A 14,804-nucleotide genomic window follows, 5' to 3' on the forward strand; every position below is an offset into this window, starting at 1 on the left:
GCTAGGAACACTTCCCCCAGTTGTGACAGCTAGAAATGTTTCCATACATTGTCAGATGTTCCCTTGGGGGCAAAATCACCCCCCCATAAACCACTGATTTAGAATAATTGGGGGTAAAACAAAAAATCCTTCAATAATGCATATTATAAGCCTTTCACTAAATTTGGCCAATTCTTTTTTTAAAGTTTATATCTCTTAAAGTTATAAGAATCTGAATGACAATAACAGAAGAGTCAAAAATAGAATCTATAAGCCAGGTTCTGGTTTGGGGATAAAATAAGCTTGTGCCAGGTAGGAAACAGAAGAAAATGGATTTCATCTTGTCTTTAACCCTACATCATTATTGGTTAAAAAAAAAAAAAAAAAAATTGCACATCATCTTGCTTTTAAAGCATCAGTAAACAGTATCCTAAATTAAGATTCGAGTTTAGCTCTGCCATTTCTTGCCAATTGCATCCTTCTGAGAAAACTAAGTTTGGAAAGAGTTAATTCACCCAAGTTCGGGTAACTAGTCAAATCATTTATTTCTCAGTCCTCCACATTCCTACCTCTAAGAATCAGAGATAATTCAGGTGAATTGTCACTAGAAGTTGTAAAGCTCTTAACACACGTTAAGTTTGTACTGTTATCTGCATTCAGAGATGAAAGAACCAAAAGTTAATATGGGATGTGGAGGTCTTCAGCTAAGACTGCCAGAACCTATACCTAGCAGCTCTCTTCTTGCCCACATGTACTCAATTTTCTTTGCATGAAAAAAAAACAGGCCACCCTTCCCTCTGTCCTCCTTTCCCCTCAACATTTTTTGCTTAAAACATCTACCAATCACGTCCTTTTAACCATAAATGAACATAGATGCCATCATTTACATTATTTAATAATTTTAAATTAGAAGAGTAATACATAGACTTGATTTTAAAAATGTCCAAAATGGTACCTATTAAAACTATGCTATGGTCCCACCTTTGAACTCGGCTCCCCTCCTCAGATTTAACCACTATTAACTGGTATTTTATGTCCTTACAGAAATTTCCTTTGCATATGCAGCTATGTATTTGTGTGTGTAAATGCGTGTGTGTAGTGTGTATATAGCCTTTAAACAATTTTAAATTTGTACCTTTAATTTTTGTTTACATAACAATATATCTTAGAGATCTCTTCATATACGCATGTTTGAATTTACCACATTCTATTTTACAAGCTACAGAGTATCCAGACTGTAAAACTGTAATTTATCTCATCAGGTCATTATTGATGAGTAGGTGGTTTCTAGTTTTTGGCTATTACAATAGTTCAATAAATAGGTTTAATGTCAATGTTTCATGATTGTTGTTTTCTTTTTGATAAATGCTCTGAGCCTTAATTTTTTCTTTTAAAAGAATAAAGTTTGGCTGTTGAGGGTCATATTATTGAATAAATAGGCCAAATGGAGAGAATGGGCACAAAACAATATATATTTTAAAGAACTTAAGAAATACTTTATTATTTCCTTAGAGTCAACATTGAATAAAGGAGAGAGGAAAGGAATTTGCAAAACAAAAACTTGACAGAGTCCAATCTTTCCAGGATGGATTCAAAAAATAGTTGCCAAGACAAAATGAGCTTTGGAATTTAGCCTTCTAAACCTCAGTGGCAATTTACTTATTATGGCATACCTATCACAATTTATTCTCAGATTTTTTCTTAGTAGTATTGAGTGACTCTAAAAGGGGTTAGAATTAGTCCTTGAAAATGCATGGAGATAATGAAAACTGGGCCATAAAGAACAATAGAGGTTCCCCAGGTACTCTTTGTGATATAAAGGTTATTCCTGAAGATCATTCAATGTTTCTTTTAAGCTTTTTAAAAAGTATCTCCATGATACCGCCATTTGAAACACACCATAGTCTCACAACTTAAAACCTTCCTTGTCAGACAGGATACAATCACCTCAGTTACCTTGAACTGTGCAACATGTCTGCTATTACCGAATGATCAATAAATGCAGATGTATTGGGGATATATTCCCATATGGTATTTCAGATGTGGAGCCTTTGCTTACGAAGGATTACTTTAAATTTTAGAGGAAAGGCAAAAAATAAGTACATATTTCCAACGCAGGATAACTCATTTATTTTTCTGGCTTTGGGAAGCAGGATGTGTACATCCTTTGGTGCTTGTTTGTTTGTATTTTTGTTTTTTGTTGTTTTATTTTGTTTGTATTTTTTTTAACATCTTTATTGGAGTATAATTGCTTTACAATGGTGTGTTAGTTTCTGCTTTATAACAAAGTGAATCAACTATACATATACATGTATCCCCATATCTCCTCCCTCTTGTGTCTCCCTCCCACCCTCTCTATCCCACCCGTCTGTGTGGACACCAAGCACCGAGCTGATCTCCCCGTGCTATGTGGCTGCTTCTCACTAGCTATCTATTTTATATTTGGTAGTGTATATATGTCCATGCCACTCTCTCACTTCGTCCCAGCTTACCCTTCTCACTCCCCGTGTCCTCAAGTTCATTCTCTATGTCTGCGTCTTTATTCCTGTCCTACCCCTAGGTTCTTCAGAACCTTTTCTTTTTTTCTTTTCTTTTTTTTAGATTCCATATATATGTGTTAGCATACAGTATTTGTTTTTCTCTTTCTGACTTCTTTCACTCTGTATGACAGACTCTAGGTCCATCCACCTCACCACAAATAACTCAATTTCATTTCTTTTTATGGCTGAGTAATATTCCATTGTATATATGTGCCACATCTTCTTTATCCATTCATCTGTCGATGGACACTTAGGTTGCTTCCATGTCCTGGCAATTGGAAATAGAGCTGCAGTGAACATTGTGGTACATGACTCTTTTTGAATTATGGTTTTCTCAGGGTATATGCCCAGTAGTGGGATTGCTGGGTTGTATGGTAGTTCTGTTTTTAGTTTTTTAAGGAACCTCCATACTGTTCTCCATAGTGGCTGTATCAGTTTACATTCCCACCAACAGTGCAAGAGGGTTCCCTTTTCTCCACACCGTCTCCAGCATTTATTGTTTGTAGATTTTTTGATGATGGCCATTCTGACTGGTGTGAGGTGATACCTCATTGTAGTTTTGATTTGCATTTCTCTAATGATTAGTGGTATTTAGCATCATTTCATGTGTTTGTTGGCAATCTGTGTATCTTCTTTGGAGAAATGTCTATTTAGGTCTTCTGCCCATTTTTGGATTGGGTTCTTTGTTTTTTTGGATATTGAGCTGCATGTGCTGCTTGTAAATTTTGGAGATTAGTCCTTTGTCAGTTGCTTCATTTGCAAATATTTTCTCCCATTCTGAGGGTTGTCTTTTCATCTTGTTTATGGTTTCCTCTGCTGTGCAAAAGCTTTGAAGTTTCATTAGGTCCCATTTGTTTATTTTTGTTTTTATTTCCATTTCTCTAGGCCGTGGGTCAAAAAGGATCTTGCTGTGATTTATGTCATAGAGTGTTCTGCCTGTGTTTTCCTCTAAGAGTTTGATAGTGTCTGGCCTTACATTTAGGTATTTAATCCATTTTGAGTTTATTTTTGTGTATGGTGTCAGGGAGTGTTCTAATTTCACTCTTTTACATGTAGCTGTCCAGTTTTCCCAGCACCACTTATTGAAGAGGCTGTCTTTTCTCCATTGTATATTCTTGCCTCCTTTATCAAAAATAAGGTGACCTTGTTTGTCTTTTTAACCATTGATAACATGGCATATTTATTGGGACTTAAATTGTCTTTAAAGAGAAACAGCTCTAATTGGCAAAAAAAAAAAGCGTAGTAATGTACTTCTTAATGTTGCATAATTGCCTTTACAAAATTATCCCCTAAAAATACTCATTATAAACGGGGCATTCAAAAAATACCATTCATTAACTTGAAAATAAAATTATAATTACAATTACAAAGCTTTGAGCTGATTCTGTTAGGAGGGTTGCATGCTAATTGCACAGTTTAAGGCTTCTAATTTAATATTAGTTGAAAAGGTGATAATCATCTGAAGGGAAGCACGTAAGAAGAGTTGAAGGGTTGGGATGTTAAAAAGTAGTTTCCTTTCTACTGAGCTGTCACATTGGATTACAAAGTAATACAGAGTAAAATTCCTGTGCAAGAAAATAGGTCTTTATTTGGGTCGGGGTTTAGGGGAATGTCCGTTTCCCTATGCAGTCACAGTGGGGGAGCAAATTTGACAGCAGAGACTGCCAAGACTTTCCGAGCTGGGCTCGGGCTGGTCTGTGTACCAACAGCCTCGTCAACTGCAGACGGAACTGCAGCATCCCTTCCTGCAGTAGCGCATCAGCCATTGGCTCGTTGGTGACACGTGACTGACAGAGCCTTTTCTGTGTGTTTTCTCGCCCATCTGTGTGCAGGGCACTGATAGGCCAGGCTGATGCGCAGGCAATTTATCATCTTGATCTCCCACTGAGTCAGGGAGCTCTCCCGTCACCAGTATTGATTTCAGAGGATGGACTAAATTTCCTAGGATTTCCATTAAGAATTAAGAAAAAAGCTCTAAGCACGCAGGGTAGCCAGAAAGACATGGATATGAGATGGCACTGTGAAAACTCGCAGGTAGCTTCTTCTATCACAGCCGGTGCTCAGCACAGCTTAGAGCTGCAGCATGCAGGGTTTAAGATACCAGAAGCCTGAGAACAATAATAATGAAAATAAGAATAAACTCTTTTGGATAAACTAATTTTAAGATTTATATTAAAATGTTTCTTCTTGGAGATTGCATGTCAAGTTTATGCACGCTCTGTATGAAATGTAGAAAGGTTGTTTTAAATTTTTAAATGTCCTTAAACCCTGAGCATGGTTGCTTCTACTTTTGTTTGTTGCGTGAGCTTCAGAGGTTTATGAGCATGCTTGTGGCAGAAACAACCAAAAATTGTGGGGTGTGTGTTTATATATATGTATTAAGTTGATTCGAGTAAAAGCATGAATAAAAGCTGCTTTCAATACTTGCCAGACTGCTTTATTATTGTTAGTGACTTGGTGATTATTTTGCCTAAATATGCTTAGATTCTGCCCATGCATGCTTTTGTGGCAGAGTGGGTTTTCGTTGAGAATTCGTAAAGGTGTAATGTGTGAATTAAATGTATGTTTGGTGCTGCAGAAAATGTATTAGTGATTATTAAACCTGATTAATTAATGGAAATATTTCACGATGGTAAGATTTGAGTAACATTTATTTACACTAATTCTGCTTACTGAAAAAAATGCATGTCTGGGATTAATGAACGTTTTTATATTTTTGAAATATAAATTTCGATTATTTCAAAGACAGTAAGATTTCAGTTTTTAAAAATGCATCCGAGCTAAGAGAATTAGAAACATTTTTTTGGATTTTAGCCTAAGAGAGGATTCTAAAAGTGCTGTTTGCGTATTCGAGACATCATGTGCATGTTCATGAGTGTGAATTCTTCGGATAATTGTTTGATAGTCTCCTAGCTATCCTTATTCTCCTGAAGAGGGGAAAAGCCTTGGCATTCAAGTATTTCCTAGGCCCATGGGAATTAGAGCCAGCAAAAGCAAGAGTATGGCCAGATGGGATTGGCATGCTTGGCAGGAAGAGGAGACAATAGGCGGGGGCGGAGCAGATGGAGAACAGAAGGGGTTGAATCTCAGAAAAGGGGAGGGGGGAGGGGAGGAGTGGGCTTAATAGTGAAGGAAGCCTGGCCCCTCTTTTCAAGGGAACTTCTGATTGCATCTTCCTTTAATTATGAGATAGAATGTCATGTCTGTTGTGACAACTATTTTTCATTGAATTTGGTAACCCCTGCTTCATAGATTAGGAAAGAAATCCCATGAACAGAAGGTGCTTTACCAGATTATAAACGGTGTGCTATTTGTTGTTGTTTGTAACCTTTTTCTCTTTGCCATATTCAGGAAAAATATTCAATAGGAGCAAAATTCAAATTAAGCTGTCATATTATTTGAGTCATTTGTATCTAAATATTAATATGGCAGTAACTACTAAACTTATTTATCAGACTTTAACGATTCAAGCATCAGTAGGGCTTGCTGACTTTTTCCCTAAGTAAGCTTTGAATTATGAAAACATTAGGAGCTCATGCTGACTAATCTACTGTTATTTTACTTCTGGCTTATAAATAGATGTTCATTTCTAGAATAACTTTAAATGTTTTATTTAAGTATTTGTTGATTTTATCATGAAGGCTAGGGGCTTGACCAATGCCCAGTTTAAATTCTGCAATGAAATTAATCAAGCCTTCTGTCACCCAAGGGCACAGTCTTTGCCCAGAAGGGTCATAGGACTGAAAAAGAATGAAAAATCAATTTACTTCTGAATTCTGTGATTTCAATGATTATTTCAAAATTCTAAGGTGAACCCAGACACAATTTCCAGTCCTAAGTACAACTGAATTTTGCCAAAATCATGCTGCCAAAATGTACCAATGAAACACAAATTTTAAAAGTTTAAGTACACATCTCTTACTCTGTGGGTCACCCACAGCTCTCTTAATCATTTGGTTGGTGGACCTTGTGTATGGAGAGAATTTCCATTTTCCAAAGGAAATTTAGCCATGTTGCATGTCTCTTTTGACTGCCTCTTGAACCTTGGCTTGACAAGGAATTATGACCTAGATAAAGTGAATGAAAACCTTTACCTTTAATATCCTGAGATACATTTAGGATAATTTATTCAAATCATTTATATTGATTTTCCCAGAGTTAACGAATGAGACCAATTTCTTATACTTTCTCCAGTCCTTTTCTTCCAGTGCCCTGTTCTTAGAAATTAAAGAGTCCACTAAGCAGCAAAATTCTCCCCACTTGGCAAATTCCCTCTAACGTTTTTAGAAAGAAATAGTGCCCACAGACAGATCTTTGGATAGACATTTATGTTTTGGAGGGTTGACTGGTGTTCATTAAGCAAGATAACCCAGTGTTAAAGAATAAATATTTTCACTGACTTTGCACAGTCAAGTTGCCTAATATGCTGAGTGCCACGTTCTCCTTCTGTAGAATGAAACTAGAAGAGCCCTGAAGTGGTATTAAATGTCTGGTCACAGTAGCATTTGGGGTCAACTGCCAAGCAGATTTCTCACCAAGACATTAACCAGGAAATGCTTACATATTTACAAAGTAATTAGTGATGTAGCATTGCATATTAAGGATGTTTTGGGTAGTTATGATGAAATGTTACTGTCTGTGTGCGTTCCATATGCTCCTTTAATTTACAAAATGTGCTCATTCCACAGCATCTGGGTGCATTTATAAACTACAAGTGCAATCAATTAACTATATGATGGATGCGGTAGGCAGATTGCTAATTGATGGGAAAAGCCCTTTTAGCTTATACTTTGTAGTTTTCAAATGGGAAAATAAAGTATGTAGCCAAGAACTTTCAGTCTTTGTCTATATTAAATGTAAATGTTTCAAGAACTAAGCTTACACTCTGCCCATTTGGAAAATAACCCATTTGAAACAAGATTTTGCCGTGTCAAAATTAGTGCTCTTAATTCCAGTGTTATAAGCACTAGCAAGATATAGGTGAACAGAGTTAGTGGATATTTAATTATACTTAGACCAAGTGGTGCCTTTTATTAATTCAGTCTTCTTTTTCACTTCCCGTTTCCTCTACTCCCAGTACTTTATTCCTCTGCTGCTTTACCTGTCTATGGACTCAAATGCCATTTGTTCCAGACCTCTATTACTAAACAGAAACAATAAACTATATATAAATTCAGCAGAATATAATGACACCAAGTTCTGCTCATACATTTTTGTGTATATTTAGGCTTTGAATGTCATTGATTTCTATTAAGGTTACCGTATTGACCCAGAAAGATTGATTTTATTTTCTGCTATCTTATTTACATTTACTTGACAGTTGATACTTGAATCTCCTGAAGGCTCCCTTCCCTCATTCCTCTAGCACAGAGAATGGAGCCAAGCACAACGTATCGAGTAGATAGGCAATTTCCAGTATACAGAATAACTGGGGAGAATGACAGACAGATGTAAACCCATGGGTATCTCTAGTGTCTCACAGAAAATTAAGACAGCATATAAGTCTAAACTAAATAATAACCATGAAAAAGCAAAAATATATGAGAGAGATTTTCTAGTTTTGTGTCATAAATTATGTGTGATTATCACTACACACTTTCCTTTTCCCCTCAAATTTTCACCCTCATTTGAATTCACTTGATTATGCATTGGAAACTATCTGAGAACTATTTCCCTCCCAAAAATCAATTATACATTTTTGTTTTCATTGTTGTGAAAAAAAATATTTATATATATATATATATGGGGAGAGAGAGAGAGAGAGACTGCAGATTAAGCCACAATTTAATTGTTTTCCTGATAGCAAAAAAGACTCAAAAAAGTTTTCTTACTATTTTCCCATGACTAAATGCAATGTCTTTTGCTATAAAGGCTTCAGGCTTCATTACCTTAGGTATTGCTTCGTTTAAAAGACAACAACTTCATATAATGATGGGAATGACTTGAATATTATTTTGGGGACCAAAAGAAATCAGTCTCTGAAAGACATCAGTCCTGGAGTCTGTATGCTCTCATGTTTGTTTCCACGACTTTTTTATTTAAACATGACAGGTTTGGTAGGGCTACAATCTTGACTGTAAGCATATTTCAGACCAAAAATATAACTACATAACCTCACAGCCTAGATTTACTAGTAAATTCATAGATGCTATGGGGGTTTAGTGGTGTGGGCAAATGCCTTCATCTGTCCGACCTCTTCACATTTTTCAAATTAAAAACTCTACTACAGCTTCAAAGACAATGCCGTCCCAATCAATCTTCCATTGAAATGAATTTTCTTATAATTAAAAACTATTTATTATATATACAAAATATAGATTACATATATAAATACTATGTATGTATAATAATGTACGTATATGACTAAGACTGCCTTTATGACTTCAGAACACTCTATTTTATTGTCAAATCGAAAAGTTTGCATAGAATTTTGATATTTTTTTGAAGCTCCTTATTTTGGAGTTGCATAGATATAGCCCCAGGCATCAATTCTCAATGACCCATGTGTGAACTATCTACATAATGGATTATCTTGCATGACCAGATGTGTTCTCTAGACCACTTAACCTCCCATGGGCTGAAAAATCATTGTGTTGCATCATGTGCCATGACTTCTCTCAATTAACACGGTTAGATTTGAGTGAGTCACCTATCCATTGGGTTTGTAGTAGGACTACAATATTTTCAGAGTTGAATGTGGTGTGTGTATGAATATGTGTGTCTGCATAAAACACTGCTAAATATTTAGCTGCTACATAATAGTTTACATAGAAAAACTAGAAATTTCAGGGTAATAGCTACTCTTGGGTTTGCCAAGAGTTTTCTTAAGCCTTCAAGAAGTATACCATCTCTTTCCAGAATGTTGAAAATTATAATATATAAGCATGTATCTCAGTGTTTTTTTGGTACATTTAATAGTTAAGATCTGTTAAAATATCTACTGATTGATAGATCAGTAGATGCTTGATGTCATGGGTGACTCAAAGGAAAATAAGACACTTGCTGCCTTAAAAGTCCAGCTGAGGAGAAAGGGCAAACACATATAAAACTAGAGAGGTATTGAAGGCTGAATAATTTCACCCTATAGTCTCAATTAATGAACACGTTTTTGCTGAGCATTTATTACACACTTCATGGTAGCTTAGAGAAAGGAGAGTTCAATAAGGGCTAAGTAGATGCTCTGATGTTTTTCTGCTGTATGTTCTCTGAATTTGTTTGAGCAGCCCTAGTTATCCAGTCATAAAATAAAAGGTAACACAAAATCAGGTCAAATCAGGTGGGCTACACATCCTGTAACACCAATACCAGCCTCTGAAGTGGTGTTTAGGGCACTGAGGGTATTGGAATATGAAGCAAGATCCCAAGTAGCTTGTCTCAAGATCAGTCAATGTGGTTGCTTCCTGTTCTACATGTTCTCAGGACAACATATTGATTTCTTAAACCAGTTTTCATGCTTTATGAATGACAAAAGTAATACAAAATGTGTACAACTGTTTTTAGTTAAAAATCACCTGCATAGTTTGTATTTATTTTCTTTATTTGTTAAAATTAGCTATTGTTGCTAAATGTTTTCCCTTAAAAAATAAGAAATTGTTTTCTTTTTATTGATGGGATGACTTGAAATATTGAGTCACTTTTCCAATAGTAAATAAGACACTTTGGAGTAAATATAACTATCTCAGGCCACTAAGGTATAAATAAGTGTATTTGTAAATTACTCCAGCAATAATTTTCAGTATGCCTGACTCTACTTCTTTCTCTATCTTTGATTCTATTTTCTTTTTGAAGGGCACCCATCAAAAAGAAAATAGAACATGGGAGGATATAGGCAGGAAACAAAGGTCTGGCCTGAAGTGGAACAATTTTGAATAAGTGATAATTACGTAAATAGTCTACTCATGTTACTGAAATACTATTGTTTCCTCAGTAAGTAGTTTAAAATATAGTGAATAATTATGGGAAACTTCATGAACCATTCATTAGAATTGATTGAAATAATACCTAGGTATAAAATATCAAACTGAATAGTTTTTGATTATTTTTCAAAATCTCAAGCTAGAGACAGTAAGCTCAGGTCACTGTTTAGAGGCATCTGTGCAACAAGGTTTTCTGAGATTCCTGACTTTCTAGTTTTCCAAATAGCCAGTGAGATTTCAGTTGCAACAGATGTTGTCATTTTAAACAGAAGACTACTGACGCAATAACAAAATAAATACTGACTTTAACCTCTCTCTCTCTACCTAGCTATTCCCTAAATGATGCATCAACTCTTTTAATTCTTTAGGGAGAGGTATGCGGGTTTAAAATGATGAGATGAAGTAGAAACGTATATTCTTGGTTTATTTGAAAGTCTACCATGTAAGATCATTTCTAAAGATGCCATTCAAATGAGGATAATACATGTTTTATGTCTGTAAATATTACAAAAGTGGGGAATTCATAGGTTACTTTTTATGGTTGTCGTTGTATTTTTTCCTTTATGAACATATCTGTATCTGTTTTAAAAGAAAATTATTTTATAAATACCAGTTTTCCCAACTTATATGTAATACATAGGATTTGATCAGATCAGTATGATTCTTTTATTTTTTAGTTTTTAAATAAATGTTTTAATTTGAAATAATTTAAATATATAGAAATGTTACAAACATATTAAAGAGAGTTCACTCTCATCCAGCTTCCCCTAATGTTAACATCTTATATAAGCATTGTACTTCTGTCAAAGTTAAGAAATTAACATTCAGTATGCCCTTTGAGAAATGATTTGCTTTTAGAATTTTTGTGTCATAGATGCCACTGAGTGACATCAAACTACTTTTGGAAAATTTCAGCATCACTTGGTTTGATTCCCACAAATACCTAAGAGAATTCTTCCCACTGGGCTACCCCAAATTTCTACTGGGAAACATTCAGTCAAGTATATTAGGAGGACAAACAATTGTTTTTTTCTTCCCACCCTTATCAATGTTGGTTTTATTTTGAAGTTGGTCACAGACTCTCTTTTCCTTTCTCTGTTTCCTTGGGAAATTTTACCATTCTCAGCATAGAAAACTCTCCTAAATTTTAGACTTGTCCTTACAACTGCCCCAATTCACCTCAAGTTCAAAATGTCCCATTGTGTATAGGTTATTTTTTGGAGTTTATATAATTTTAAAACATTTTATTTTAATAGATTTATATAAAGACATTATAATAGAGAAAGTTTTACTGCTACTGGTGTGGTGAAAACCAACTACTTAAATTTCTGCTGCTTGACTTCCCCATTTGTAAGGTGAGGGGTTTGCAGCTCTAATACTTTATGATTTCAGAGTGTGAATAAATGTGAATTTCCTTTAAAAGAAAAAGTTTTTAAAGAAAAGTGGTCTTAAAACATAGACTGCTTTTCATTTTGTTGAGTCGTCTCCCCTGACTTTTTAGATGAATCTGCATCTGAGATTTTCTTATGAAATTTTCATTTTGAAACTAGTGGGAGAATAATTCCAGTCATGGCTAGCATTAATTGGAGGGAAATCTCCTTTTTCTTCCATAGTGAAGAATACAGAGACTTATTAGCATTCTATGGGCAAGGCTGGTAAATTTCACATAATTAATGGTTTGGAATCCTAAAAACTAACAATAGGAAATGCTACAGAAGGAACAACATCTTTTCATTTTGACATCATCTTGACAAATGAGGGAAAATCTGCAGTGTATGCATCACAAAAACAAGCAAAATTCTGTGAAGACAAGGGAAAAGTGGCCCCATGCTCCCTGTTTTCTCCCTGTGTTCCAAAACCTTCACCTTTGCTAACAGACCCTGAAATTATTTCAAATCTATTTTTCATACAGTGAATACCAAAAGAGCTAAATTATTCATTGTAAGTGAAAATATTTATTACCATGTGTCAAGAAACTCTGATTCCCTTTCTGGTGTTCCTAATAAGAACCCTGTGGTGTAAAATTATGTGCTGAATCTACTAAATAATTACCCACGTAAATGCTGTACCTACCATGTGTATTTTTAGGCTTTGTATGGTTAAATATTTCATAAAGTGCTGCATACTCCGGACTAAAAGTCCTTCGTACCCAAATCAGTTTCAAATTCTTCTCTAAGAAACAAGGTACGATGAGACTTCTAATGAAAGTGGTAAGGAAAGAGGTAACATAAGCAATCAACAGCACAGTCTGAGAAAAATTCTCATCACCAATAAAGATTTATGAAAAATAAATTTAATCACTGCCAAATGAGATCCTCAGAAAATAAGACTTTGTAAGCATTTTTCTATAAATGTGAAAAAGAAACTGGGTCTATATTGAGAACAAAAGGTTAGATGTGTAGGACAAATTGTTTTTATGAATGTTCATAATTTAGCTGTAAAAACTAATATAGCTTGTGAGTGTCTATAGTAATTTGAAATATTTAGCAGGGAAATATTCGTAGACACAAGGAAATGAAATTAGAACTTTGACATTTACAGTTTTAAGACTTAATACATGGAAGGTGCAGTGATTGCATTTTTAATTTTTTTTCTTCTATTTCTTATCAGCATCTAAACCTAGACAGGATTTGGTGAATGCTCTGGGAAACCAGCATTTTGGAGTACAAATTGATATGTACAGTAGAGGCTTAGCTTTTAATGTAATCTTATAATGATAGATTTGACTTCCAGAACACAGTTAGCTTGAAACACTTCAACTTTAAAACATTACCTGGACCCCACAAAGCTTAAGATGCATTGTGGCACTGTGGCCCTAGGGAGAGCAAAGAGGGGCAAAGTGTTAGGTGATAGCCTCACACTTCTCACCAGCTCTTTTCATTATGGCCGCATGAAGTAAAGGCCTGGATTCTGTTACAGCAGCTTTGACACATGTTTACCACCCTTAGTGTCTTTCTTGGCTCATTACCTATTACGTATTTTATTCTTTTATTGGTTGTGTCCACTGAGAAGAAAAGGCACAACATGAGAACTGTGAGTTTCGGTTTTACTTGGGGGCTTACTGAGGGCTATAGCCTGGAGACGGCCTCTCAGATAGCTACGAGAAATTACTCCAAAGAGGTAGGCAAGGAAGCCAGTATATGTGTGAGTTTGGCGAAGGGGTATATGCAATCAAGCATACATCTCAGTAGAAGGTTGCTGCTAGTCATGAGGAATAGATATCTCAGTTCATGGTTTTCATGATTTTCTAATTATGGGAAGATGCAAGAATCTGGATTCATAAAATTTTCTCCTGAAAATATATAAATATCTGAAGGCCTGTTCTGCCAGTTTTCCCAGAGCAGAGTGCCTTATTCCTGATCTCTGCCCTAAATTATTTTCCAGGTGTACCACAGGTCAGCGACTTCAGTGGCTAATGACTCAATTCTTGTAGAACCAGGTAGTGAGTGACATTCCTTAGTTGGCAAGAGTAGTTCTACCATTTTAAATTTATGGTAACTGATAGAATTAACTCTGGGAGAAGTATGCATGGGTTCTAAAAGGATTTCATCAGGTAACTCGCCATTCTTTGCCTTTTTTAATTAAAGTGACTGAGAAACTGCCTCTGTGTGTTTTACCTTGTATTGTTTGGTGAAAGATGTGCAAGGACAGGAAAATCCTCTACTAGGCTCTTTTCTGTTCTGTGTCTTAAGCTTTGCTGTTTAAGAAGAGTGTAGTCTTTGCTGCCACAAGAGAGCTAAATCCTAAAGGTACAGTTTAGTTGGCTAGTCCTGGCGCAGAGGTGATTTGATAGATTGACTTACTTTGACTTGTACATTTTATAATGCTTCTTTTCTTTCAAATCCCTTTCTAGAATTTTGAAACCCAAGACCTGTTTTATATCTCACTGGGTGAGACATTAGTCCTACTTTTCTAAGTCTGAAGTACCTCTATCATTGGTCTCATCTGTAAAATGGGCTGAGGTCCCCCACCACTCTCCAAACATAGGTGAGGGAAGCCTTTTCTTACCTTTTCTCTTTCCTTCGGCTTACTCTTTTCTTTATAGTTTCCCGCTTTCTTTGACTCTTTTCTACTTTACCTCTAACCGAAGTCTGCTACAGGCATCTATTTTACTTTCTTTTGCCCCATTGGTGAAACTTAAGAATCAAACTTTGACCAACATATAGGTACAAAATTGCTAAGACACTAGCCATGATTTTTAGACCTCAGGGAGGTCAGGAGAGTCCGCTGGATTCTATGACATTGAAAGGAAATATATTGAGCACAACCTAATTCTTAGATGAATAGGATTCTACAGGGTTTTAGGAATAGAAAGTAAGATTACTCATCATAGGAGAAGTTAATTGAACAGAAACTGTAGAGTCCTCAG

General features: G+C 35.5%; 1 protein-coding gene across 28 annotated transcripts in view; it reads left to right on the forward strand.

The window, feature by feature from the left end:
* Positions 1 to 14,804, forward strand: part of NRXN1 (neurexin 1) — a 1,113,486-nt gene that overhangs the window by 1,057,071 nt on the left and 41,611 nt on the right. The window contains exon 1 of one of the 28 annotated variants that reach the window (XM_082357974.1): positions 2,380 to 4,553. The exons of 26 other annotated variants lie outside the window; for them this stretch is intronic. In XM_082357974.1, coding sequence (XP_082214100.1) covers positions 4,521 to 4,553 — 33 coding nt within the window. In that variant the 5' untranslated portion in view covers positions 2,380 to 4,520. Of the gene's footprint in view, positions 1 to 2,379; positions 4,554 to 14,804 lie in introns of those variants that run through there. One more of the 28 variants, XM_082357973.1, reaches the window with a different exon arrangement.

This window comes from Balaenoptera borealis (assembly GCF_965194805.1).
Source record: "Balaenoptera borealis genome assembly, chromosome: 15".
Classification (NCBI taxonomy): domain Eukaryota; kingdom Metazoa; phylum Chordata; class Mammalia; order Artiodactyla; family Balaenopteridae; genus Balaenoptera; species Balaenoptera borealis.